Below are 26,630 nucleotides of genomic sequence, written 5' to 3'. Positions count from 1 at the left end.
AGGAATATCCTTACCTGAAGGACGGAGAAGTACCTACCAGCCCCTGCTCCTTCATTGCGTCCACGCTACAGCCACGAGCATCCCCACCCCTGCTTTTATCCCTTTTTAGATTAATAAAGAAACTTACCTTTTAAACTCATCCTTGTTGTCCGCCTCTTGGTGTTCTCTGGTGTCTGCTCCTCCGGAGTGTGGTAAATAACCCTCGGCCCTGTCACCGGGTGACGGTTACGTTAGAGCATTTCATATGATTTGACTGGGCATTGTGTTTAAAGCAGGAAATACAGGGAGAAGTACATTGGATTCCTTCATGAAGTTCAGGGCTTTGAAAGAGAAGGAGAGGAAAACATTCTTTACTAAGAAATGCCAGGCGTCTAAAAAGGATAAAAAAAACTGTAAAGGTATTTTCTTAGTTTAATAAGTTTTTCTATAGCTTTTACATAAATTGATATCATTTGATATGCACTTAGCGTTGCCTGAAAGTCTGACAAGAGCAGGCAGCTGCAGTGAGGTAAGAAGTCTTTCAGTCCAGTCAACCACAGCAAATGTCAGCAAATGACAGAGATCACATTCTTGGATGCAATAGAAATTCCACTGCTTTTACATTAAGATGATCATGGGTAGAATACATTTCCCACAGGCATGTTTTTTCCACATATATCACGTTTTATTGTTAATTAAAAAAACTGACATACTTTTCTTAGGCAATCGACATTATAAATGTGACATTAACTAACCGGTTCAGAGCAAATTTAGCTTATCTCAGTCTATGAGTCTTTCCTGTAGCTCAATGTTAAGAGCATTGCGTAAACAACTCAAGGTTGTGTGTTGGATCCCAGGGGATTGCAGATACTTATGTATAAATGTATAGGTTAATGCAATGTAAGTCACTTTGGATTAAAGCATCTGCTAAATGTAAATTAGTCTATTATTGATCCCAGTTGAGGTTAAATGTTATCTCTCAGATGAAAACTTTTATGGGGTTGCAATAAATGTTCTAAAAGTTACATTTTCTTTTCTATACAGTCACTCTTACTACATTAATAACATGTTATTGTGACTGTTTGTTTTATTTTCATGTGTAGATTTATGTTGGAGTTATGTGCAGACATAATGGTGTACTAAAGCCTGTTAGAGGGAAGACCCTGCCTCTTGAGGTTCAACCTAATTGGTCTTCAGAGCAACTATTAACAGCTGCTGTGAAAAAAGTAAAAGATTTTAATCAAGACATACAAGATGGCCCCTATGTGTTGCTGTACCCCGATGGAACAGAAGTGAAACACATTCCAGGAACAAACACACCTTTCAGAATAGAACTGTACAAAGAAGCACTAGGGAAGGCTTACCAAAGAATAACTCTGTTCATATGCACAGTTCAAGACTTTTCAGTCAATGGTAAGCAAATTTTACTTTGAATAATTCCCACCAAGAAAACACATTTACAAAAATATTTATAACGAAATCAGTTATAATCAAAGCACATTTTTCAAAGACCCATAACTACTACTGCTGTTGTTGTTTTGGGAGATGATAGTGGAGATTCTTCAAGTGAAGACAGTAAAGTGATCATAAAATCTACCTCTAACAGTCCATACTATGAGAGTGACACTTTGGTGAGTGCATTTTATGCCTCCTAATAAGTATTTACTTCAAACTCACTCTAACATAATGTTTGTGTTATGTATCCAGGTTTGGGACGGCCCAAAGGAAGCAAGCACCCCAAAAGCAGAAAGCACATCAGACAGGCATTATTATAACATAATGAAAATAAGTGTTAAGAGATTTTAATACAATATGCAAGCAATTCTTATGTTCGATTCAATGATTTTCCAGACCCCCTAATCTTTCTCAGCCAATTTTAGACCAAGTAAGTTCAACTTTACAAAGGAACGTGTTACCACAAAAGTAAAATGTAGGCTACACTGGTCTAACTAACGCATGTTTAGTTTCTCAGCTAGTGATAGTTTATAATGTTAATATTAATCATTAATTTTATTTTCACTAGGAAGGAGGAGAGAACAGAATAAATATACAAAAGCACACACAGGGCCCTCAAAATTGCTACACATGAGCTGATTGTCAGTCCAAAAAGAAATTAAAGGTCCTAATTAAAGTCAGTTGATGAACATCAATTTCTTTTAATGATCTTTTACAGAAATTACACATGATTGTATGCTCCAATAGTAATTGAAAGTGATTCCGAAGAGTCAGACGGGAGCAGACCTTATGTTCAAGAGGAAAGGTTGTAATTCATTCTCTACTCTTACATCATGTTTGTATGTTTTAAATGAATGATTATTGTTTTATTTGATTTAAACCTCTTTTTGTTTTACAGCAAGGATGCATTAACTGCTGCAGACATTGTATCAGATCTCTCATCGAAGATCTTAAAGACATCTTGCAGCAGATTCAACATAAATCGAACTAATGTTTGGGATGGAGCAGCTCGTGGTTTCAAACGTGCCTCATATGACCCCTCACATGACATGCTTGTCAAATTCACAGATGATGAAGGGACAACTGAAGATGCGGTAGACACGGGTGGTCCAAAACGGGAGTTTCTGACCCTCTTAATGGACTGTTTAAGGACTCGAAGAATCTTTGATGGCCCAGAACATCAGAGATTTCTCACATTTAACAGTGCAGGTGAATTGTGAACTTGTACTTTTAATGCGACATCTACCTGCCCTATTGATAACTATCTTGTTTTATTAACTGGAAAAACAATTAATTTACTACAGCTGCCAGAGAAGATGAATACTTTCTTGCTGGACGGATGATCGCAGTTTCTATAGTTCATGGTGGTCCAGGTCCTCGCTTTCTCTCCGAGATGCTGTACAATCACCTTACTGGGAGGATTGACTTTGATGGAACAATTGAAGATGTAACAGATGAGATCATGAAGACAGCTTTGCTCGAGGTACAGTCAATGTTCAGTTATGCTTTAAGGAGCTGTATATTATAATTTTACTGTATTAAATCAAAACAATACTTTAATATGTTCGACATTTAGAAAAAATGCTAAATTCTTATATTGGATTGTCCATAAGACAATGCTTTAGCCTGTTGTTCCACTCTAAAATGTATGTTACGTTCCGGAATGTATGTTTTTGGTCCGTGTGACCCCGCCCACTGACGATTTACCCAGCATATTGCAGCATACAAACAACCTGGGTCAGAGCAGATTACACCCTTCCCGGTACTATTACGTTGCAAACTTAGAAATAATAATAATTATTATTATTAATTTTACAATTTACGAGTAGTAATATAACATTTTATTACGGTTATTTAAACGAGACTGCAATATGGCTGTAAATGCAATCATCCGGAGGAAGCAACCCCTGAAACAAGCTGCTGAGTTTAATTTGCACACAACAAAACCACTGCAAACGTATAAATTACCAGATAAACTTGGTGTAAGAGTTGATGCTTTCGATTACACTCCTGTAAGTGTTTGGCAACTCCTGTGAACATCGAGTCTGAGGAGGGGTGGGAAAACCCTTGCCAATATTTTGAGTTTGGGCTACGATACCAAGCTCAACCGCATACATACAGCTCCTTTAATGTGAATAAGTAAATTGACTCTGATTTGAATAGATTTTCTGTTTATCAGTTTAACAAGTGTCTAATTTTTATGTTTTCTAAAAATGGATTTCTATTGAATTGCTTCTTTTGGGTGTAGTTTAATAATGAAAATGTTTTTATCACTTATTCACACTCATTTCATTGCAAACCTTTATGACTTTCTTAGTGAAGAAACAACATCGGCCCTTTTAACTTCCATTTTATGGACACAAAACAACTAAAACATTTCTCAAAATATATTTTGTGTTCCACAAAAGAAATAGTCATATACATATTTACAATGACATGAGGGTCAAATAAATGTTTTTGGTGGAATAATCCTTTAACTCTGTTTGCCCCAGATATCAGGTGCTGCATCATTAGATGAATTGCACATGTTCATTGATAAGTATGCCAGCCTGCTGCAGACTGCCGGATGTTTTTTGAGTATCCACTAAGTGTAGAAGGCAAACAGGACATTGTAAAGGATTTCATACAGTGGTACATAATATACAGAAATCAGTACTCAATTCAGAGGTATGTTTGTGCTTAATTTGTGACCATAATATCACTATCTATACTGTCATAGAGACTGATGAATGCTTGTCTTCCAGATTTAGGGATGGGCTTTCGACATTGGATGTTATCAATGCCCTGGAGCAGCATCCAATTGTATTCACACCATATATGTGCTGTGGTGTTGAGAAACTCACACCTGAATCATTGGAAGCTATCTTTAAGGCTCAGCTCAGTGAAGTAGGTAGCACCTGGCGACAAGAAGAAACCAGAATAATTGGATATTGGAGAGACTACCTACTTGACACAGGAGGTTAAGGATTAAACATCACATTTTATTGTTGTACATGTACATAGTTCATAATGTTAAACGGCTTCAATTTTTTTAGAACAAGAAACTGGACTCTCTCTCCAGGACATCCTGATGTTTGCTACAGGACTGGATTCACTGCCTCCTTCGACAATTGTCCCCCAACCCAAACTCTGCTTTGAGAGGACCTCCAGCTATCCTATTGCTAGTACCTGTGCCAACACAATCAAATTACCAATGTCCAAAAGTTATGAAGAGTTCAAAAATAAAATGGACTTTGGTATAAAGAACTCACCTGGTTTTGGATTGCAGTGAATAGTAATGGTAACTGTTTTGTGTTTGTTTAATGAAAGTTTGAAAACTTACCCGACTTTAAATGTCAGCCATGTTCTTCAAGGTTATATAATTTTCCACACCAGTCTCCCAGTTCAGAGTTGTAGTAAAATTGCCTTGTGAATATAGTTCTTCAAAGTTTGCCTGAAGCTGGTCATCTCCACACATACTCCGAATGGGTTCAACCAGAAACGGGTCCAGTTCATCCTGTGATACAGGAAATCCACAATCGGTTCCATTAAACCTTTGGGGTAAATCAGAAATATATTAATCATTCAGGTTGATTTGCAGCACCAAAATTTGATACAAAGCGCAGCTTTTTTTATGCAATAAAGGTAATCTTGAATTGAACTATGAATTTGCATATGTTTTGTTCTATCCCTGCAACACAGTTAAGCAGTAATCTCAGTTTTACAAATGAATAGGAACTCGTTCTGTTTCACAGTAATTTTAATATGAGGGAGAGTATTCATGTCTTTAACAATTATATTACAAACACTAATATATATTACTAGTCATAATGTACACCAACCTGTGTGAAAGCATGAACATTGCATCTGGTTTCCCAGAAGGACAGCGAGATTGTTTAACTGCCCTAATGGTGTGTGTGTTCCAAATTTCTTTGGTTTCATCAAGCTCCTTCTGTAGCATGCCCAAAAAGACAAAACGCACCAAGCATATGTGCTCATGACTGCCATTAAAAAGTTGTCTCTCTTTCAGGTCGTTCAAAAGATCCATCCAGAACTGAGTCCTGCATAATTAAACCAACAATAATAGGAACATGCTTTAGGCAATTCATTAATATGCTATTTTTCAATGTTTCAAGCCTTTTAAAGTCAGGGTGTCCGGATTTATGCTTGTTTAGACAAAAGTCGGGCCAAAACAATCTTGTAGCCAATCAGCAGTAAGGTGCACCGTGCAGAGGACAGACATTAGTTGAGGGCTGAGGAAAGATTGGGGTAGAGGTGTGTCTGTTTTGTTGATTTGAACATCAACAACGGCTAAGAGAAATCGGAAACCCTGCCTTTAAGTGGAAAGTTAAGCAAAAACTGAAGATACAAATATTAAATGACTGTGACCATACTGTACCTTTGTTTTCTGAAATATGACCACCAGCTTTCAATTCTTTGGTTGGTAGTTGATGAGTCATACACATGACTTGCAGCCCCTGCAAGTTCATCTTGGTGGTTTGATCTCAGAGTGGAGTGGATTGCAGCCATTACTCCATTTTCAGTGCCACAGTCTGTGCGAAGAAGCTTTGGTATGACCCCAAATTCAGTGGCACACTGCAGGTAATGATGCGCTATAACTTCTGGGTTGTTGTTGCTGGCTCCACAGACCAACCACATCATTTTCCGAGAGTATCCATCAATGCAGCCACTTATCGCCAAACCATAGGGTTTTAATTTGTCATAGCCATCAACGTGCCAGGTGTGATTTGGCCCCAAAGAATGGTAAACCCTTCTTACAAACATTCTTCTTGATCGTTGTACAACTCCTAATGGATCAAGATCTGCCATCATATACATTACATCTTGTCTGTTAACTGTAAGACTGTATTTCTGACGTAGTGTTTGGCACATTGTGCGGTACCCATAATGCTGTCCAGGACCATCCAACTCCTCAGTAATTGCTGCCTGAACAATGTCCAAAGGTGTGTAGCTTTTTCGTCTGTACAATGATAGTCTTGTTTAATTATTTTTTTCAGGGTACGAAGGCTAAATTTGAGGTTGTGCTTGTATGCCAGAATATCCAAAATTACACTGTAAGTGTGTCCATCTCTAAAGTACTTTTTAAGAAGATCCTCTTCAGAAACTTGGATTGGGAACTCTGCTATCAACAAAGAGTAATGATAAAAATAAACAAATGTTTATACTTTTATACCTAATGACAAGCGTTTAAAACATTACTTTCAAACAGTAAACTTTTTTGTGTTACAACTGTAAATGGTAAAAACGCCTGCCTCACACAACAGGTGTGTCCGAGTTCATGCAGCGGTACGCATATCCATTGTATGACGATATGTCTGCGCAGCGCTGCACTAAGTCAAACATACCTATTGATGATGACATAAATTATGGTACCAAATATATATAATATATACAATCATACCGTGCTCTGACAAGATTTGGACATTAGAACCGCAAGAGCCACAAAAGGCAATAGGAGTCCCTATTTCGTTTCCACAAAAGGGACAAAACATGGCAGCCTAGAAGATAATGATAAATCCAATTACAAGAGCGGATAGTGGCGAATAGTTTACGTAACAATATTGGTAATATGCATGGATAATACGTAATTGTATCCACGTATATAGCAACAATAACATTAAAAGCACCTGTTGAATGTACTTACGTTGTAAAATCTCCTCCAAAAGACTCGACAGCCTACACGCATACTGCTTAATGTTCCCCGGCGGCCGTCGCTGATGCCCTCTAGTGGTCGGGAGCATTTCCGTTGTGTTGTGGCTCGATTCCGTTGTGTTGTGGCTCGATTCCGTTGTGTTGTGGCTCGATTCCGTTGTGTTGTGGCTCGATTCCGTTCTGCTGTGAACTTATGTTTACTTTTTAAATTTCGTTATGATGTGCACTTTTGGGCCACCATACTGAAGAACCTCACTTATTATTATTATTATTATTATCTTATTATTAAAAACACAACGTCTTCCATAAAATGACTCACTTCCTACATTCTGCTTTCACATAACCTCTTATACAGTATATTAAATCCAGTTAAACCTCCGCCTTGGCAGTCTTTTTGAAACAGGTAAGCTTTATGAAACTATTGTCAGGTCTAACACTAAATGATTTCCCAGTACGTACATTTTACAGTTAGACTATATTTTCTTATTGTTCTTTGTGTCGTTTTATATTTCCCTTTGTTTGTTTGTTGTTTTTAGGGGCTGTTGCAGAAATGAATAATTAAAAATTATATAATGAATAAATTATTATTTTGTTTAATGAATCAATTGACGTCCTGTACCATTCAGTTGATCCACTTGAGGGGGCTTATTGGCTTTATTGGTATTTTGATAGATGAAGACCCCATCACATTTCACATTTTTGATAATGTGCCTGTTGATTCTGTCTAGCCCCGCCCCTTGTAAGTAACTATCGACCTTCAACATAGACCACACCCACCTCATCAGTTACCATAACAATTCATTAGTTCCTTGCCACTTTCCCTGTGTATTTATACCCCTGTGTTTGCCATTGTCTTTTGTTGGTTATTGAATGTAGTTGTGAGTTTTATTTTTTTGTTCCTGCCTCGCGCATGGTTGTCCATCAACCAAGAGCAAAGATGGACCCTTGTTATTTTAATACTAACTATTTGTCTTTCTTCCTGTAAAGTGGCTTTGAAACAATGTAACACTGTAAAAAGTGAAAAGAATAGAATAGAATATGAAAGTGAAAATGTAATTGTTTTGGATTTATCAAATTTAAGTTCTGCACATAGATCCAGTTTCTATGATTCATGTTGAGGAACGCATGTTACAGACTGGTTAACAGTATGTTTCATCGTTCATCAGTTGGAAAAAAATAAGTTCTGAAAGTGATCCCAATGATATCGTTCTATGTATCTTTATCTTTATAGTTGAGATGTAAACCCTGCGATTCTCCTCAATAAAGAACAGGTTTTAAAACGACATTTTTCTTAGTTATAGTTATCATGTGAATGCCCATTAACTGTGATTACTAAATGTACATCTTGTAAATTATACGCACATTTTAATAGTGTCAATAAAATTCTTTATTTCAGTGAAGTTTCATCAACGTAGACTGTATATAGAGAAAAAAGTGGCATAACTCCTTTGTATTATATACCATACTTGTCTTTATTTGATATTTCATCTGTTATCACTAATATTATTATTAATTATATTGTATGTAAATCTGCATGTAAAGCGCTGTAAAACACATAGGATACATGAAAAAGCAAAGTGAAGCTGATATTGATAGCACAGAGTTCACATACAGTACATAAAACCAGTCAAGCTGTAATCGTACTGTGTGAGATGTAAAAGACTGTAAATGGTTTCTTCATGTGTGGATGAATATGTAGGAATGGCTGAAGAAGAACTGCTGCTTAGCTCAGTCCAATGGCTAATGCGATGATGACTGTGAGTAGACACACAGCCACACAAGCTCCTATCAGCATCAATTTCTGTGAGGGACACACGGTTTTCAATTCTCACTTTTTGTTTTCTGTATGCTTTTAAAATGACACATTTGGATTGTTTCTCACCGTCCTGTTTGTCTTCTTCATTTTCACAGCTGCTTTGGTTTCTTCTTTGGCCTTCAATACATAATCCTGAGCACTGCATACATTCTTCTCTATATTGTTCATTAACTCGCCCTGCACCATAGAAGTAATGCGTTGATATTGAAGTCTTGGTCGCACACTTAATATACTTTCGACACATGATTGTGTTTTGGTAATAAAATGGTAAAATTACACAAACAACTAAAACGAATCATTGAATATCAACACATATAGTGTCATAAGAATATATTTCACAAGAGAAAAACAGCAGACAGAGAGGTTCCAAAATCCAAAAAGCCGAAACCACATTTCAAGCAGGTGATGGATCAGATTATTGAAGGTTTTAGGATTATCTGACATGTCATCATTAATATCAAAATATCATTCACTTCAATGCATCATGAGAATAAGTAGCAGGAAGAATACACCGCCACAGAACTAAAGACTGTATCCTGTATTTATTCTAACTGTATATCCTGCACTTGCTAACTGCATTTCTGGTTAGACCTTAACTACATTTCGTTACACTGTACTTGTATATGTGTAATGACAATAAAGTTGAATCTAATCTAATAATCGAATCTAAAGAAAGCAATTAAACTAAATAAAGGAATGACACGTGTCTGAGTTTGGAAATGCAATACTGAATGCACTCTCGTTGACCTCACTCATTAAGAAAATGCATGTCAGTGATGTAATGATACAAAATAATTGACACCATAGGTTGTAATGTCTATTCGTTCATGTATGGTCATCTGTGGGTTTCTCCACAGCAAGAAGTTGTGTCGTACTTAAACACAATTTCAGACATTCTGTTGGGTTGTGTTGACTCTGACCTGACTCTCCACCAGCATCATCATGTCCATGAACATGTCGTGCAGCTCATGCAGGCTTTTCTCCAGCCGGATGATTTCACTGTGTCTCATCTTCATCTCCTTCACAGCCTCTTCAGTCACACTGGACTCTATGATGACCTGACAACCACCATGCCATTGAATTGAATTACTGCTGTCGAAGGACTATCACAGGTATTAATAGCTGGCACAGGATTTAGTCATGGGACCTCTCTCCCCCACTGTCAGATAAAGATGATTCTATCCCCCACACTTTTTTAACACGCCACCATTTCTGCCCATGTTATCAGGGCACTTTCAAGCTCAAACCGGTGCACAACGTTTAGCTAATCACAAGTGAGTGTTTGAGGTGAATTGTCCTTTGTGGACACGTAGGCTTCAAACAGACGGAAGGGGCCCTCAGGACTGATTGACAAAGGTACATACAGTTATGTTTAAAATAATAGCAGTCCAACATCACTCACCAGATCAGTCAGAAATTATATTTCTATATGGCAAATATTTGACAAGTAGGTGTAGTAGAGTATTAGAAAAGCAACAGACCCAACAGTCATGCTGATAATTCCGTGTTATGTAATCATTCATTGAAACAGGCATCAGAGCAGATCTACTGGAGGGGCATTGTTGCTTTTTTAACAAATTATGACGACAAAAATAAAACACTGAATCAGTTAAAAAGAATTTCCCCATCAGACAAAATGTTTTCGTATAGATATTTCGGAAAACTTGAGGCTTTTTTCTTCATAAAACGAGTTGTACATCATCACACAAATATCTGTGTATGGACCAGTTAAATCAGAAGACTAAAATTCGCCTGCAGAGAATAAGGATGTCACAACAATAATGAGCCACTCACACAAGGTAGAAGGTTAAACTGATTTTTAGTTTTTGATTTGCGTAGAATGCAAATTTTGTAGAACTTGAGAAATAAATAAAGATAAAATAAAAAACAGGAAATGAAAAAAATTAAATACAGAAAATACAAAGTGTGCTTCAACAAATAAAATTAATTCTTTAAACACCGTTTTTTCTTAGGGTTTCAAGGACTTTAAATACTCTAAAGGACTCATTTTCTAAACAAAATAAATAAAGGACAAAAATAAATGTATATTCTGTATAAATGTATATTACTTTATGCTAATACTTGTTTTTAACCTGGGTTACACACCTCCCAGCAGTTTATGCACGCACCAAGCAGAAATGACATAAGCCCATATATCTTTACAGACAGCCAAGTATAAAACACAAAAGCAGTTAGAACCCACAAACATTCATCAACAATTCACCTGTTTAGTAGGCCAGTGAAAGCCAGGGCTGGCTTCAATAAGTGAATTGAACAAACGAATTTCCCTCAGAAGAGTTGCAGGCGACGAGTGTTGCTACTGAACCATCTAAGTAGGCTACTGTCCTTCCATTCGCTTGTGCATTTACATTTTACATTTACATTTATTCATTTGGCAGACGCTTTTATCCAAAGTGACTTACAAGTAGTTTTTTACTGTGGCACATTCACCATGACGAAGCTTAGTAACGTGCCATGAACAACCAAAATTATGCATTTTCCCCATTCTTTTTATTTTATTTAAGTTACAGTTTGAACATTTAATATTAAAATAATAACTAAAAGGGATATTTTTTTGGGCCACGCCATGGCATGTAGGGGGGGCACGGCACTCAAATGCCCCACCACAGCGACGGGGCTGGAAATAGGCGTGTTCAAATTAATAGCACTGAGGAGTTCAATTCGAGAGGTCAATCATTCTTTTAAAAAGCTGATGTCAAACAAGTGGCCTTTATTTGAGAACGAAGGCAGCAAACTCTCTGAAAATCTGAGTAAAATGGGTCATTTCAGACATTGTTCAGAAGAACAGCGCTCCTTTATTAGAGAGGGAAAACATGTAAAGAAGTGCAGAAAACGATAGGCTGCTTAGCAAAATGATATCAAATGCTTTTAAATGGCAACCAAAACCAGAAAGACGTGCAACTAGCATTGGAATGGATGAAAGAATAGCCAAAATTAAAGTCTGATGTTACCTGTCAGTACTGTCAGAATTAGAAGATGCCTATGTGAAGCCAAGCTACCAGCAAGAAGACCCCTCAATGTCTCATTGTTGAAAAAACAACATGCGCTGAAGAGGTTACAGTTAGCCGAAGAACACATTGACTGGCCTAAAGAGAAATGGTGCAATATTTTGTGGACCGATGAAAGCAAGATTGTTCTTTTTGTGTCTAGGGGTCACAGACAGTTTGTCAGACGGCCCTCAAACACTGAATTCAAGCCGCAGTACACCGTGAAGACAGTGAAGCATGGTGGCGCAAGCATCATGATATGGAGATGTTTCTCATACTATGTTGTTGGGCCTATTTATCGGCTTCCGGGGATCATGGATCAGTTTGAGTACATTAAAATGCTTAAAGAGGTCATGTTGCCTTATGTCTAAGAGGAAATACCCTTGAAATGGGTTTCAACAAGAGTAAGCGAGCAGCATCTTTGTTCCAGACCAACAAGATTAACATTATGAAGTGTCCAGCCCAATCTCCAGTCCAATAGAAAACTTGTGGGGTATCAAAAACACTGTTTCTGAGGCAAAACCAAGAAATGCAGAAGAATTGTGGTCTGTAGTGGGCTGGAATACCTGTTCACAGGTGATCGAAGTTGGTCGACTCCATGCAACACAGATGTGAAGCAGTTCTCAGAAACCGTGGCCATACAACTAAATATTAGGTCAGTGATTCACAAGAACGCTTCATCTTCAAACATTTTTCATTTTATACAGTAAATGTTTGACTTTGTACAGAGAAATGCAGACTGTGTGCAGGTAACCATATCAAATAAATCATCCAAGACCAGAGTGTTTGGGTAGTGACAACAAACCGAGACAAATTTGCAAAATATATCTCCCACCAATTTCTTTAGTAATACTAGCAACTGGGGCGCCCACGACCCATTAAAATTAGCTGCTCAACATGCCAAAATCTATCTTGAAGACAAGACATCTGGAGGCACCATGTCAAGGACGACGTGCTATAGAAAACATATTTTACGCCTCATCTTCAAGGTTTTGTAATCTTAAAGTGAAACGTCGGCTATCTACGATGAACAATTGATTATCACCAAGAGAACACTTTGAAGCGGCCCGTGGATCTGATGATCAAAAAGAAGAAAATTGTAAAAAGGAGAGGTTTACCTGCGCATTGGAGCTCCATTGCGTGAGCATCAACGCTCTGACCTTCTTAATGCAATAGAGCAGGAGATCTGGCAGGGCTTTAGCCTCTCAACAGGAGTAGGTTTTGTTTTCTCCTAGAGCAACATTGGTGTATTCCGGCAAGAACTGTACAACAATTTTCCTGATAATTGTTGAACGACGTTGATCGGCGAGTCCTTTTGTTAAAGAAGTTGTTTGTTGCACAGTTAAGTGGCCTTCTTTTATAAACCAGAAGCGGAATAATCTGTTCCGGAAGTTATTTCTTCTTCGTTGTCGCCATATTCGCCCAGGAATCGACGTACAGAGTCGTCCTCATGTACGTTTACGATCTTCAAAGTGAGCTCTTGGTGAAAACCAATTCTTCATCGTAGATAGCCGACGTTTCACTTTAAGATTACTAAAACCTTGAAGATAAGGCTTACCACACTCACCCAATTCACGACCTACCACGGCAGACTCAATGTTTTCATTGCTCAATCATCAGAATATGATCCAACTCCTCAGGTGTTGGGTTATTCAAGGTGAAACACCATCTTTTCGCCGGCTTTCTCTGGCACGTCGCCCTTGACGTGGTGCCTCCAGATGTCTTGTCTTAGAGGTAGATTTTGGCATGATGAGCAGCTGATGTTGATGGGTGCCGAGGCAAGATCGATACCTTTTAATTAATTTCTAAGCATGGAGAAAATGAATGAGAGTTTACACTTACCCCTGACGTGAAGATGGATGGATTGCCACTTTCCAACATGCTCTCCAGCTCCACATCGGTCGTATTTCGTCCGGCTGCACATATGGTAACATACTGTAAACAGCTGCTCACTTTTATAAAACATCATGTCACGTAAACCAAGGTGTACATGTATATTTGTTTTGGTCTTGAGAATATCAATGATTTTTTTATCCTAAATGACATCTTTTAACAAGCTCCACCCATGTGTGTGTGCATATGTGTACTCACTGAGCTCCAGCTGTCTCTGGATCCGTCCTTTACAGCGGTCCCTGTAGTCTGACTGCGTGGCATTATACTCGCACATCACTTCAGCAAATTTCCATGAAAGCGTGGAGAGCTGACAAAACCAGCGACATGTTGTACAGATGTAGACAGAAAAAGATCTGTGCAAGTCATCTTACCTGTGTTTCACGTATCCTCACATTCACCGTCTCCTCCTGCTCTACGCTCTGCTGCGTATCTGCAAAAACAACACAAAACACTACAGAAAAATAAAGGAGAACATGCTAAATAAACCGCCGATCGAAAAATCTCTTTCAGTCTGATTCACAGTTATAAAATGTGTCACTGAAAAATGGAAAAACTGCTGCATTGAACGAAACATAATCATTATTGTACACAATAAAACAGGGTGGCGCCTCTTGTTTGGCAGAATAATTGCATATACCTAATAACTTATTTACTGAAAAATTATCTAATGTAGTAGGCGAAAAAAGAAGTCAAAATAAAACACTGTATTTGGAATCAGCTCACGCTGTTATTCAGACACATCATTGACATTCAATCTGAAAGACTTCCAGCATCAACTTCACTACTGACACTACTGGGTGTTAAGTGTCTGTGATGCGGATGAGGAACTCACTCTTTAACTTGAAGTGTACTTTATTAGCCAGCTTCTTGATGTCTGTCATCAGCTCCTCCAGTTCAGCATTTGTTTCTGTTTCAAAAAGACTCTCAGTCACTTGCTTTTTCTTCTCTTTTTTGTTGATTTAATGTTCATGACAAACAAGATCAACTCTGTTTCAGAGGCACAAGCATTCAATCCCTAATACATCGATTTCATTTTATTCATTTCAATGATTTCCTGCTGCTGACGGCGACATGATCTACTCTAGCTCAATGGTGGCCCTAAAGATAAGAAAAATCATGGATATGATTCGTACATGTAAAAGTAGTCACACCTGGCTCCTTCATGGTCAAAAATGACCAACATAGTGTAACGATGGCATACAGTGAAAAGAGATATAGATCAAAGCTCGAGCCGACTACGCCACCCCGGATAGGTCCGGGGAAATTAAGAAAACACCAAAAGCTCACAGGTTCGTTATTGGCTGAGACAGGTAGCAGACAAAAAGGGAAGATGGCAAACAATTTATTTCACACACCATCTAAAATACAAGATAACATTTAATTTAAAGCATTAAAAGAAACACAGGCCATTATCTTGACAATACCAAGCACACACACACACATAAATCGTCCAACACCTGTGTGGCTTGCCAGTCCTGTGTACTTTTATACCCCTGGACCATACCATTTCCTCAAGCATAGGTAGATCAGGCGATCGCATCACCACAATCTACCCCCCCGACAAGTCATTGTAGTCCCGACGATGAACAACGTAACTTCAAGGTCTGAATGAAGCCATAGCAGGGTTAAGCCCTGAGGTAGACCCGGCAGAAATCTGATGAGCCTCAGCCCCTACTGTCCGTGGTAAATGTTACAAATTCGTATGCTGCCCGGCCCTAGCACGTCTGGGTCTAACGATCCTTTCGGAGATACTAGACGGTCCGATAGTACCAGATCCCAAGTCTACTGGTAAACTTACACCCTTCTCGCTCCCCCCAACTGCACCCCCCGGTACCGCAGGACTCACCCTTACCTCTGGCGGCGCTCTATTCACCTCTATGCTCTCTGGAATTGCTGATGGGGCCTGGGTCACCACCAAGGCTAAATCCCCATCCTCCAATTCCTCCAAGTCTTCCTCTCCTACTGAAGGTACTGGCAACTCCGGCCAATCCTTAAAGGACTCGGTCGGCATGGGATCCCGTTGAACTCTGGGTTTTAGGGACAACCGATGAACGTTACGGACTTTAGTGAGATCTTTACCGATCCCCCATCCCGTGGCACTCGAACTACCTGATAGACGATCAAGCTCCAAAGATCCTGGATCTTATGCCGCCCGAAGAACCCACGTTATCGCAGATAGACCCGTCGGCCCTCTTCTAGCGGTTGCTCTTTTACCCGTTGATCATGCTTCGCCTTGCGATGCTGAGCTGCGGCCTGCAACCGCTCGTGGGCACCTTTGAAGGCCACTTTAAGACAAGCCTGACGCTCTTCCATCCAGTGATTGACTCCACCAGCCACTGTTTCTCGCACCCGACCAAGCAAGAAATCCACAGGCAGTCTAGGCTCTTGCCCAAACATAAAAATAAGGACTATCCCCGGTGGCTTGATGGGGAGTGGTATTATAACAAAATACCACCTGGGACAAACAAGAGGCCCAATCCCTCTTCCTTCCAGTGGGCAAAGTCCGCAACAAATTTTGCAGGGTACGGTTAAACCGTTTGCACTGGCCATTACCAGCTGGATGGTATGCGGTAGTACGGGACTTACCCACCTGGTTAAGGGTACACAACTGCTGGATAAGATGGGATTCGAAGTTACGTTGCTGGTCCGAATGGAATACGGCCTGGGACCCCAAACTTAAAGAACCATTCGTCAACCAGGACGCGAGCCACAGTCGCTGCCTGCTGGTCCCGAGTAGGGATTGCCACTGTGAATTTACTAAAGATGTCTGTCATTATTAACACATTTTCGTGCCCCGAACGAGAAAGCTCTAGGACCATAAAATCGATGGCCACTATCTCATTTGGACGGGAAGCCAACAGATGAGCCATGTAGCTTCTGGGGACTGGGGCAGCCTCTTTGGCTTGCTGGCACCGCTCACATTGCTGTATCCAACGGGCTACATCGGCCGACATCCCAGGCCAGTAGCAACGCTGTCGTAACAGTTCCAAGGTGCGCTCAGTGCCTTGATGCCCATGACACTGATGCAATTGGGTCAGCACTTCAGTCTGTAACACAACAGGCAGCACCAGCTGCAACACCTTTGCACCACCATCAGGACTGCAAACCCGTCGATATAATAGGCCCCCCCAGTTCCTCCAACCGCTCCCATTGCCGGAGCAACACCAACACTGGCTTGGGTAACTGTCGTCGTTCTTGGGGCCCTGGGCCTTGCCCTTGGAGCCAGAATTTAAGAGCTGTACTGACAATGGGATCCTCCTCCTGTAATCGTGCCAACTCTGGCCTAGATCGATTTGGCATCACCTGCATGGCCCTCACAGTGGCGGAGCTTGCCCGATCCACCACTCCAGCCCACCTAAGCAGTTCAGGAACTAATGTTCCCAACGAGCCTTCCCTTTCCAGGTACCGTTCCTTGGAAGTCATGCGTGATAGCGCATCCGCATTCTGATTAGATCTCCCGGATCGATACTGTACTTCGAAATCAAAGGCCGCTAGTTCAGCCGCCCATCGCTGTTCGGGGGCACCTAACTTAGCTGTCGCCAAGTGACTAAGAGGGTTATTGTCTGTACGAACGATACAACGATGGCCAAATAAGTACTCACAAAACTTTTCGGCCATGGTCCATTTTAGAGCCAAAAACTCAAGCCGCATAGAACTATAGGTAGCAGTGTTACGCTCTGCTGGATGCAAGCTGCGCCTGGCATAGGCCACCGGTCTCACCTTGACCCAAATCTCTTGAGACAGTACAGTGCCTAACCCTACATAGCTGGCATCAATTTCCAAGATAAACGGTAACTTAAAATCAGCATATGCCAGGACTGGCGTGGTGGCAAGCTTCTTTTTCAAGGTCCGGCATGCTTGTTCACACTGTTCGGACCATAACGCATCCAACTCCTGTATCCTAGTTCTCCCCTTCCCTTCTCCTACCTCCGCTACCAGCCGATGCAACGGTGCTGCTATCTGAGCAAACCCTTCCACAAATCGCAGATAGTAACTACCAAAGCCCAGAAAGGTACGTAGCTCTGAGACAGTCTTGGGGCGTGGCCACTGAGCTACAACCTCAACCTTTCCCGGGTCTGTGGAAGACTCCTTGGGGGGATATTACGTGTCCCAAGTACTACACCTTTTCTCTAAAGAATGCACACTTGGCCAAGTTTACCTTAAGATCAGCAGCCCGCAAACGTTCCAGCACCATCCTCAACATCTGTAAATGGTGTTGCACAGAGGAGGAATAGACAATAATATCGTCTAGATACAGCAGGAGAGACTGACGGCCATAAAGCCGTTGCATCAACCGCTGGAAGGTGCCTGGTGCATTACACAAACCGAAAGGCATACGGTTCCATTCATACAGACCAAAAGGTGTACAAAAAGCTGTTTTATAGCGATCAGCCTCTGCAACCGGGACTTGATTATATCCGCTGGCCAGATCTAACGTTGTGAACCAGCGACCCCCTGTCAATGAATCCAATGTCTCGTCGATTCGAGGCAGCAGAAACTAATCTTTTTGGGTTTTAGCATTGAGCTGACGGTAGTCTACGCACATGCGTGGGCCACCGTCCTTCTTCTTAACCAATACTAATGGGGAGGCGTACAGACTACAACTTTCCCGGATCACTTTGGTGTCTAAAAGCTGGCCATTCATGCGCCGGTTGATGCACGTGCGCCTGACGCAGTTTGACAGACGGTAGACTAGGCAACTTATTTGGAAATGGCCCCGAAAAGACAGATCTTGAAGATGCATGATCAGTTGTGGCCTGGGGTTAGAGCGTTGGGCTTGTGATCAAAAGGTTGCTGGTTCAAATCTCAGTGCCAGCAGGTCATGACTGAAGTGAGTGATTGCTCAGCAGTAATGTGTCACTGGAAAATACTACTTGTAAGTTGCTTTGGATAAAAGCGTCTGCCAAATGAATACATGTAAATGTAACTGCGAGATGATGCCTGTGCATCACTTGCAGGTAAGTCCATGTTTAATCAACTTAAATTCGGGAAATGTGTATGTGCTGCTACTTATCGTAATGCGCCTCGAACGTGATTCTGCCACTAGGTCAAATAAAAGCATGACAAGGTGGGAAAGAACCATGACAATTTCCCTCATGTTCAGAAGTGTATTGCTTCAGTGATTCGGACTAGGAAATTATGCGGTCATGATGAACTTTCACAACAAAATAGTTTTCGTCTTAAAAAAACATCTAATTGTACTCAGATCAGGTAGAAGGATAGGTAAAGCGAGGGGAAAATCTAAGTACTTATAATGTGGAGATTTTGAGGGTGGGATCTCTTAATATCAATGGAATGAGTGATGGGATAAAGAATGTAAATTATTATAGATAAATTATAGATTTAAAAGATTTGAGTGCCACTTTTTTGCAAGAAACTCACAGTACTTGTAGTAATGAAGTCAACTGGGGTTTATGGTGGAAAGGGTCCATTGTTTTGAGTCATGGGACCAATTTAAGTGCTGGTGTAGCTGTTCTTTTTTCTCCTTCTCTAAAAGACTTTAATACTAACATTTAATACTAATATTTTAGAAGATAAGCATTTTTGTGATGCTTTTAAGTTGTTTCAGGGGACATTACAAACAGAACAAAGTCTTTTTGAAAGTATTATTCAGTGGTGGGAAGTGGGCAAAACCAGCATAAGAGATTTTTCTCAGAAATATGCTGCTCACACTTAAACACTTTAAAGTGGCTGGAAACAGAGATTACTTACATTGAAATTAATCTCACTGTTTATGATGCTGATAAATTAAAAGTAAAACTCTCTGTTTTATGTATTTCACAGGTGCAGCCTGCAGGCCCAGTGGAGTACCGTAATCTCAGCGCAGTTTTCAGCAAGCCCCGGGCCACCTCTCTTCATCTGCATCACCCCTATGACTGCGCCATTGACCTTCTCCCGGGCACTATTCGGCCCCAAAAGCCGCCTTTATTCCCTGTCGGATCCTGAGAGAGAGGCCATTGACAAGTACATTCAGGAGTCACTCCTGGCTGGTCTCATCCATCACTCATCTTCCCCTGAGGGCGCAGGATTCTTCTTTGTTCAGAAGAAGGACGGCTCCCTACGTCCTTGTATTGATTATCAAGGTTTGAATGACATCACCGTTAAGAATAGGTACCCCTATCTCTCATGTCTTCTGCCTTTGAACTTTTGCAGGGATCCCGGGTCTTCACTAAATTAGACCTCCGCAACGCCTACAGCCTCGTCTACATCCGGGAAGGTGATGAGTGGTAGACGGCCTTTAACACTTCCAACGGGACATTACGAGTATTTGGTTCTTCCATTTGGTCTAACCAATTAACCTTTTCTGGGTGTAATATATAAACATTGTCTTTGAGTACTTGGATGATATCCTAATATCCCCCTCTCTCCAGGTACACGCACAGCACGTTAGGCGGGTCATCCAGCGTTTGTTCGAGAACCAGCTAAACGTCAAGGCGGAGATATGCAAATTCCATGCCGAGTCTGTTACGTTCCTTTTCCATATTATTTCTTCTAGGTATTAAGGCCGTTCTTGCTAAGATAAAGGAGGTCGCACTTCAGTGCTTCGAATGGCCGCCGCTCCTTAATTATTTCGCCGTCACCACTTCTTTAATCAGCCAAACCACTGCTTTAATCTCACACTGTATTAATAAATCAATAACACACTGCACCCAAGAGAAATTATTTAGGTAACTGCACAAAGACTACAATCAATTTCACCTGATCCCAATGGTTCTTAGTTTTAATTGCCTCAACAATTATATTTTAGCACACTGTTATAACAGACATTGAAAACCTAATGTTGAAACACAAGCATCAAGAACCCAACTAAAGCAGATAATGATCGTTTGTTGAAACTTCAACATTTTTTCAACATTACATGCGGTTGCAAAAGTGATGTTGATTCACTGCAAATTACACTGAGAAGTTAACAATGAGCTTTGGGTCATGACCAAAAGGACAAGATCCCGGATACAGGCGGCTGAAATGAGCTTCCTCCGCAGGGTGGCTGGGTGATCCCTTAGAGATAGGGTGAGAAGGTCGGTCACACGGGAGGAGCTCGGAGTAGAGCCGCTGCTCCTCCACATCGAGAGGGGTCAGCTGAGGTGGCTTGGGCATCTGTTCCGGATGCCTACTGGACGCCTTCCCCGGAAGGTGTTCCGGGCCCGTCCGACCGGGAGGAGACCCCGGGGAAGACCTAGGACATGATGGAGGGACTATGTCTTCCGGCTGGCCTGGGAACGCCTCTGTGTCCCCCCGGAAGAGCTAGAGGAAGTGTCTAGGGTGAGGGATGTCTGGGCCTCTCTGGGAAGAAAATGGATGGATGGATGGATGGATGGAAGTTAACAATCTGACAATGGGAACATTTACCATTGGCAGCCCAGAATGTGATTGTTACACTACAATAAAAAGACTTAAAATCTGAAGTTGCACTTCGGCTTTATGTGACTTTGATGGAAAGACTTAACTCGGACTAGAACCTCTTTAGACTCGGTCTTGACTTGGTCTCGACTAGTCCTGGTCTTGAGTTTGACAAAGATGGACTTGTCTAGTCAAAGTCAAGTCTGCTTTATTGTCAATTTTGCCACATGTACAGTACATACTGTACAGTACTAGTTTAATCAGATAGGTCTTTTTTCATTTTTGTTTATTCATGAATTCAAATAAGAATCCTCCAATGGCTTTTTAGAGCAAACCATTAGCCCGACTTATGCAAAATCACTACTTGAGCACTAGTTAAAGCCCAAATTATGCAAAATAACTTGTTGAAATCATTTGCTGACAGCTTTGTCCCCCCAGTATAAAAATCCCATCTGTCCCCCTGTGATGAATAATGAGTGTAACTTCTGCACAAGTACACTGCGCAATCTCTTTCTTGCATACATCGCATCTGTGGTTGTTTATGAAGAACTTGCATGTTACTTTGTTGCTGTACACCGCAGTTGTTATTAGTTTCCAAAAACTGCAGTATTTTAACTCGGACAAAATGAAAAGTTCATACGGACACAGCCATCAGGTTCAGAGTCTCACAGCAATTTGTGACAATTTTCATAAATCCGAGCATTGCACAGCTTATGCACACCTTTAGATCAAATCTGTGCATACACACATTTTATTTTTATTTCATTTTTTATCAACATTATTAGGGCAGACTTTGTGAGAAGTTTGGAAATATGATATGTTTTCATCAGACCAATCCTGAATGTTGTTTTTTCTCAAATGAACAGGTTACCCAAAAATGAAGTTTCCATATCTTTGAAAATGTCAACAGAATCAAATGTTTTATTTCTGAGGATGCAACACATCTCATGACAAGACCTAAGAACTGAATTTTACACCACTGAGAAAGGATTATACATTTCTGTCTTATCGCTCACAGCTGGTTTACCACATCGTCCACACAAGCATTCGTCTGTCAGTTTTTCATAATTGCTCTTTGTAAAGAAAGTGATATAGTTACTCGTGTCTGGAGTTGGAGATGCCAGAATGGTGCTGTGTTTTCTCTTGATCTCTTCTACTTTCTCAGCCAGCGAATTGATGAATCGTTGAAGCTCTTCCACCTGAAAGGGACACAAAACAATAGTGGTGTAGTCAAAGGAACACGCAGGTATACGGCGTATACCCACTTCTTTATCAGCCTGCATTGCGAATGCACTTGTGAAGTGCAAGGTATGCACGGGTATACAGTGTATACACTTGGTCATTTTTACATGGTGTCATAAAAGTCGGGTATAAGAGGACAAACTGGATGAACTCCTGCCAATATTTTAGAAAACTCCTTTGACTGATCTCAGATCTAATCTACCTCAGCGTTCTTCATAAGTCTCATCAATCTAATTGAGATGGCCAGTCAAATGAAGGAAGTCTAGCATTACTGTCCAAACAGGCCGCGAGTTGTGTTTGACAGAAGCCCAGCTCCAGGTCCATTGCAATGCAATTTGTGAAAAGTGCTATATAAATAAAATTGAATTGAAAATTGAATTGAATTTAACTGTGAAAGAGTGTAATGTAATGCTAAATGTTTTATCATATAAACGTCAGGGGTTGTTCATATGTTGCGTCTAAAATGCATCAAAATGATTCCTCTTTCCACAGCTCTCTGGGGTTTACCGCCCGTGGTGTCATTTACTGTGAGTGCGCTCGCATCGACATGGTACACGACCGCAGGTAAAATCCAGTCATATGAGCAACTAAATGCCGAATGCATTTACACATTTCCAGACCTCCACTAGTCAAGCATGAGCTAAAGCGCATGGCTTAGGCTTACTCAGGCGTGTTTAGGTTGTGGTTAAAAAGATATAATGTTTGCAAATGCATAACGTCTAAATTAATTCTTTTTCTTTAATTCCGTTTTAATATTCTTTAAATGTTACCTGTTTTACATAATAAACTCACTGTTGATGATGTTATTACTCAGAAGGTTAAAGGGATAGTTCACTCACAAATGGACATTCTGTTGTCACTCGTTTACCTTCATGTCATTTCAAATCCAAATGCAATTTTATGAAACATAGATTGTATAATATTTGTATAAACATATTGAATGAGTTTACTTTTTCACTGATGTTGATAATTATGAAAGACAGACATGGTTGTACGTAAGCCATTGTTATCTCATTTACATTCTAAGGGGTGGTTTCCCGTCCTGGACTATAAATGTAAGAGCTGTCTAAACTAAAAACAACTTGCTGTTCTCCGCAAGGCACTGCGAAGGAGAGTATCCCGGCTGGTTGAGGACCGAGCGGCAGCATCTCGGGGAACCGGACAATCATTTTTTTTCTTTTTTCCTCTCTCCCCTCTCTCATTCCGGTCGCTCGGATTGCTCCCGTTTCCGTTCTGTCGTCTCGTCGGTGCATACCCTTCCTTGCCTATTATTGAACCTTGTTACAGTAACATTTTATGTACAATACTGTTCCAGAAGAGTGCAATCCAAATATTCAAGTGTGTGCAGCGCATTTCACAGATAATTGCTTCATGAACCTGTGATAGATCAAGGCTGGCTGTGCACGAAAGCTTTTGTTGAAAAGTGGGGCAATTCCAATTCCAACCTTTACAACTTCGCAAGGTCAGTCTGACCCTTCAGATTGGCAGCCTGTACGTATATTTTCATTGTAAAAGACTTTGTTTCGGACTAACACGAGTTGAGTTTGTCATGTGTTTGTAGCGCAAGTTGTTTCTTTGTGTGCAAAGAGGAGATACAACCGTAGAAACATGCACGGTATATGAACAATACAGCTTTTGAATAAACATTGTATTACATCTCAAACAAACCATAATTTTCGTTGTAGCCGTGTCATATGAATCCTTTAAAGCAACTCCATCTCCAGTTTTGGTTTTGTCTTCTTAAAAGCGGCAGTACACGATGCGAATTCTGATGGTCGGAAAGCACATCAAGTATATTGTATTTTGTATATTGACATAACTGATATGTTTTTGTATAATGCTGAACCAGCTGTGGATTATCTCGCTTATATCATGGTCATTTGTGAAGTTAAAGCTATTATTGATGTTTACAGAGTCATTTTTGATCAGAAGAGAGTTATAATCGTCAGTACACTTCAAACATTGATCAAACTGACTGGAGCTACCTGTGTTTTAATGCACACCTCCCAGCCAATCAGAATCAAGTATTCAAGCACACCATGCTATAAACTCAAATAACATTTCTTTTTCTTAGCAACATCCTAGTTTTCCTCAAAGCTTGCCCTATACTGTAAAATGGATCTCTATGAGCAGGCGGTCTCAAACCGGGACCCTCAAGCGAGCAGCTGTGTCGCCCAGATAAACAACTAAATGAAAGCATGTCATCTTTCAGCTTACCAATGAAGAAAAACAATCACAGTGCAATCACATAACAACTCATCAATGTTCAGATCAATAACAATCAAAATCCCAATTTGTATTTGGAAAATAATTTCCCCTCTGTGCATCACATGTTATTTATCAACTAAGAAAATACAGCTGATGGAAAATGAAGATTCATCCAAATGATGATGTGATGACAACAACACATCTGCATTTACATCGTAATGTTGTGAGTAACATTCACACGTGAACACTCGGAGCAATCACAGAAAAACATTTTACCTGTTCAAAGAACTCATCCATTTCAAGATGAACAGGCGTATGAGGGTTCTCCTCTGGACCGTTTCCCTGAGAAATACAGATGACACATGAACTCACTTCTACCCTTCATTCATGGGTACTGACTGACCTCATATTCTGTGATATTTACTTTCTTTAATGCTGATTTTATTATATCATATTTCATCAAATCTGAGAGAAAGAGAAAGCGAGAACTGCTGCAGGTCAATGAGCGAATCTCAGCGGGACTGAAAGTGTCTCATGTCTGTTTGTTCAGTGGTCAATGATTGTACTCGGATCAGTCAACAGTTTCGAATCAGCATATGCCAACAACATAAACTTCATTTATTTATCATGTCAAAACCTAGCATTCAGTTCATAACATTTTTACATTTCTGTTTAAGCAGAACTGTCTATGATGATAAACATTATTTGTTATGTATGCTAAAACAAATGCTTAAAGAACCTCTCAACCGTCGGATTATTGACGGATGTTGTGTTATCACGCTATGGTTTGTCTTACGTATGAGCATCATTTAATAAGAAGTTAAATTATTAGATTGTACTTACCATCCTGAGTTCTTTCATGCGATCCTTCATGTTTATCACAGCGGGTGAGATAAGATAACCCTAGTGTCAACCGCTCAGTTATCTCAACCCCCCGTGTCACGTCACCCGCTCATTCCTTCGGTTATACCTGTTCCAGGGACTTCAGTCTTTGTTTCTCCTTTTGGTCTGCACGTGTATCACAGTGTTATGGACATGTTTGATTCTATCCTGTTGAAAAACACCCTTTCCAAACCACAACAGATAACCGAATATGCTTTTAATGGGAATTGTACTGGTTTAACTGGAAAATAAAATGGTGTCTACTGGCATGTGATGGATTCTGTTGTGGTGTAATTAAGACAATCAGACTTGTGTGGATAATCAGGGTATCTTCCATCCATTCAATATTAGTTTTCATATAAAAAACGGAAAAGGTTGATTTTGCCATTTCTTTCACAAAATAAACAGGAAATGATTACCTTTTTCTATACTTTGATTAAACTGGGAAAATTAAATAATGAACATCTTAAAGGGGTGGTGCAACGGTGTGTCATGCAAACGTGTTGTCTTATCATGCTTAACATGGTCAACTTGTCAAAAAACAAGTTGGACGTATGACGTAGTATTTCTGTGCTGGATACACTCCCCAGTGTTCCTACAGGTTTCTAAAAGTTTTTTCGAACATGAAAACACGTAACAACTTTTCTTAGTCCCTTATGGAATTCTAGCAGAAAAAGTGTCATGATTTAGGACAGAGCCCAAGTGCAGTCAGATGAAGGGTTAACTATAAAGCTTTTATTCAATAAAAAACCCACGATGGGGAAAACATAAACAAAAGCAAGGAAAAACGAAATAAACTAGAAGTCCACAAACTTGGAAACAGGAACCAGGGTAATCTGACACGAGGGAGGGTATGCAGGGCAGACTACAGTGGGAACAAACAAACAATGAACCAACAAGGGACAGAGAGAAACTGGGGCTAGATAAATGAAAACACTAACGAGGGCTAGTTACACAAGGAGAGTGGCGGCAGGTGACTGGGAAGAAACACTAAGGAAAAGCGAACATGATTGCACAGAGCAGGTGAGTGGAATGAAACACTAAGGGGAAGATAGACCAGGGAGGGTGACAAGACTAAACACTAATGGTAGGATTACGGGAGACAGGAGGGCAGGGCTAAGAGACATGACAGGAGGACACGTGGTGCCAAGTCA

General features: G+C 40.3%; 2 protein-coding genes across 5 annotated transcripts; one reads left to right on the top strand and one right to left on the bottom strand.

Moving 5' to 3' along the window:
- The first annotated feature begins 2,183 nt into the window (after positions 1 to 2,183).
- Positions 2,184 to 5,078, top strand: LOC306908929 (G2/M phase-specific E3 ubiquitin-protein ligase-like). Its single transcript, XM_079482217.1, has 6 exons — positions 2,184 to 2,239; positions 2,333 to 2,643; positions 2,739 to 2,917; positions 3,927 to 4,101; positions 4,179 to 4,393; positions 4,470 to 5,078. The coding sequence occupies exons 2-4, from the start codon at positions 2,484 to 2,486 to the stop codon at positions 4,020 to 4,022; spliced, it is 435 nt and encodes a 144-aa protein (XP_079338343.1). The 5' UTR covers positions 2,184 to 2,239; positions 2,333 to 2,483; the 3' UTR covers positions 4,023 to 4,101; positions 4,179 to 4,393; positions 4,470 to 5,078.
- Positions 5,079 to 8,456: 3,378 nt separating this feature from the next.
- stx1a (syntaxin 1A (brain)) lies at positions 8,457 to 25,562 on the bottom strand. 4 transcript variants are annotated; one of them, XM_079481014.1, is made up of 10 exons: positions 25,438 to 25,554; positions 24,871 to 24,936; positions 22,244 to 22,343; positions 14,636 to 14,710; positions 14,175 to 14,233; positions 14,002 to 14,110; positions 13,753 to 13,826; positions 9,823 to 9,960; positions 8,969 to 9,079; positions 8,457 to 8,887 (listed from the first exon to the last, which is right to left on the bottom strand). In XM_079481014.1, the coding sequence occupies exons 1-10, from the start codon at positions 25,465 to 25,467 to the stop codon at positions 8,810 to 8,812; spliced, it is 840 nt and encodes a 279-aa protein (XP_079337140.1). In that variant the 5' UTR covers positions 25,468 to 25,554; the 3' UTR covers positions 8,457 to 8,809. The 4 variants fall into 4 exon arrangements, with proteins under 4 accessions (XP_079337140.1, XP_079337138.1, XP_079337139.1 ...); XM_079481012.1 differs by having other exon boundaries at positions 8,458 to 8,887; positions 14,175 to 14,254; positions 25,438 to 25,562; XM_079481013.1 differs by lacking the exon at positions 25,438 to 25,554 and adding an exon at positions 25,019 to 25,122 and having other exon boundaries at positions 8,460 to 8,887.
- Between the last annotated feature and the right edge of the window lie 1,068 nt (positions 25,563 to 26,630).

The sequence above is a fragment of the Barbatula barbatula genome, assembly GCF_947034865.1.
Source record: "Barbatula barbatula genome assembly, chromosome: 19".
In the NCBI taxonomy this organism is placed as follows: Eukaryota; Metazoa; Chordata; class Actinopteri; order Cypriniformes; family Nemacheilidae; genus Barbatula; species Barbatula barbatula.
The sequence above is the reverse complement of the archived record's forward strand: the minus strand, read 5'-3'. Positions and strand labels throughout refer to the sequence as shown.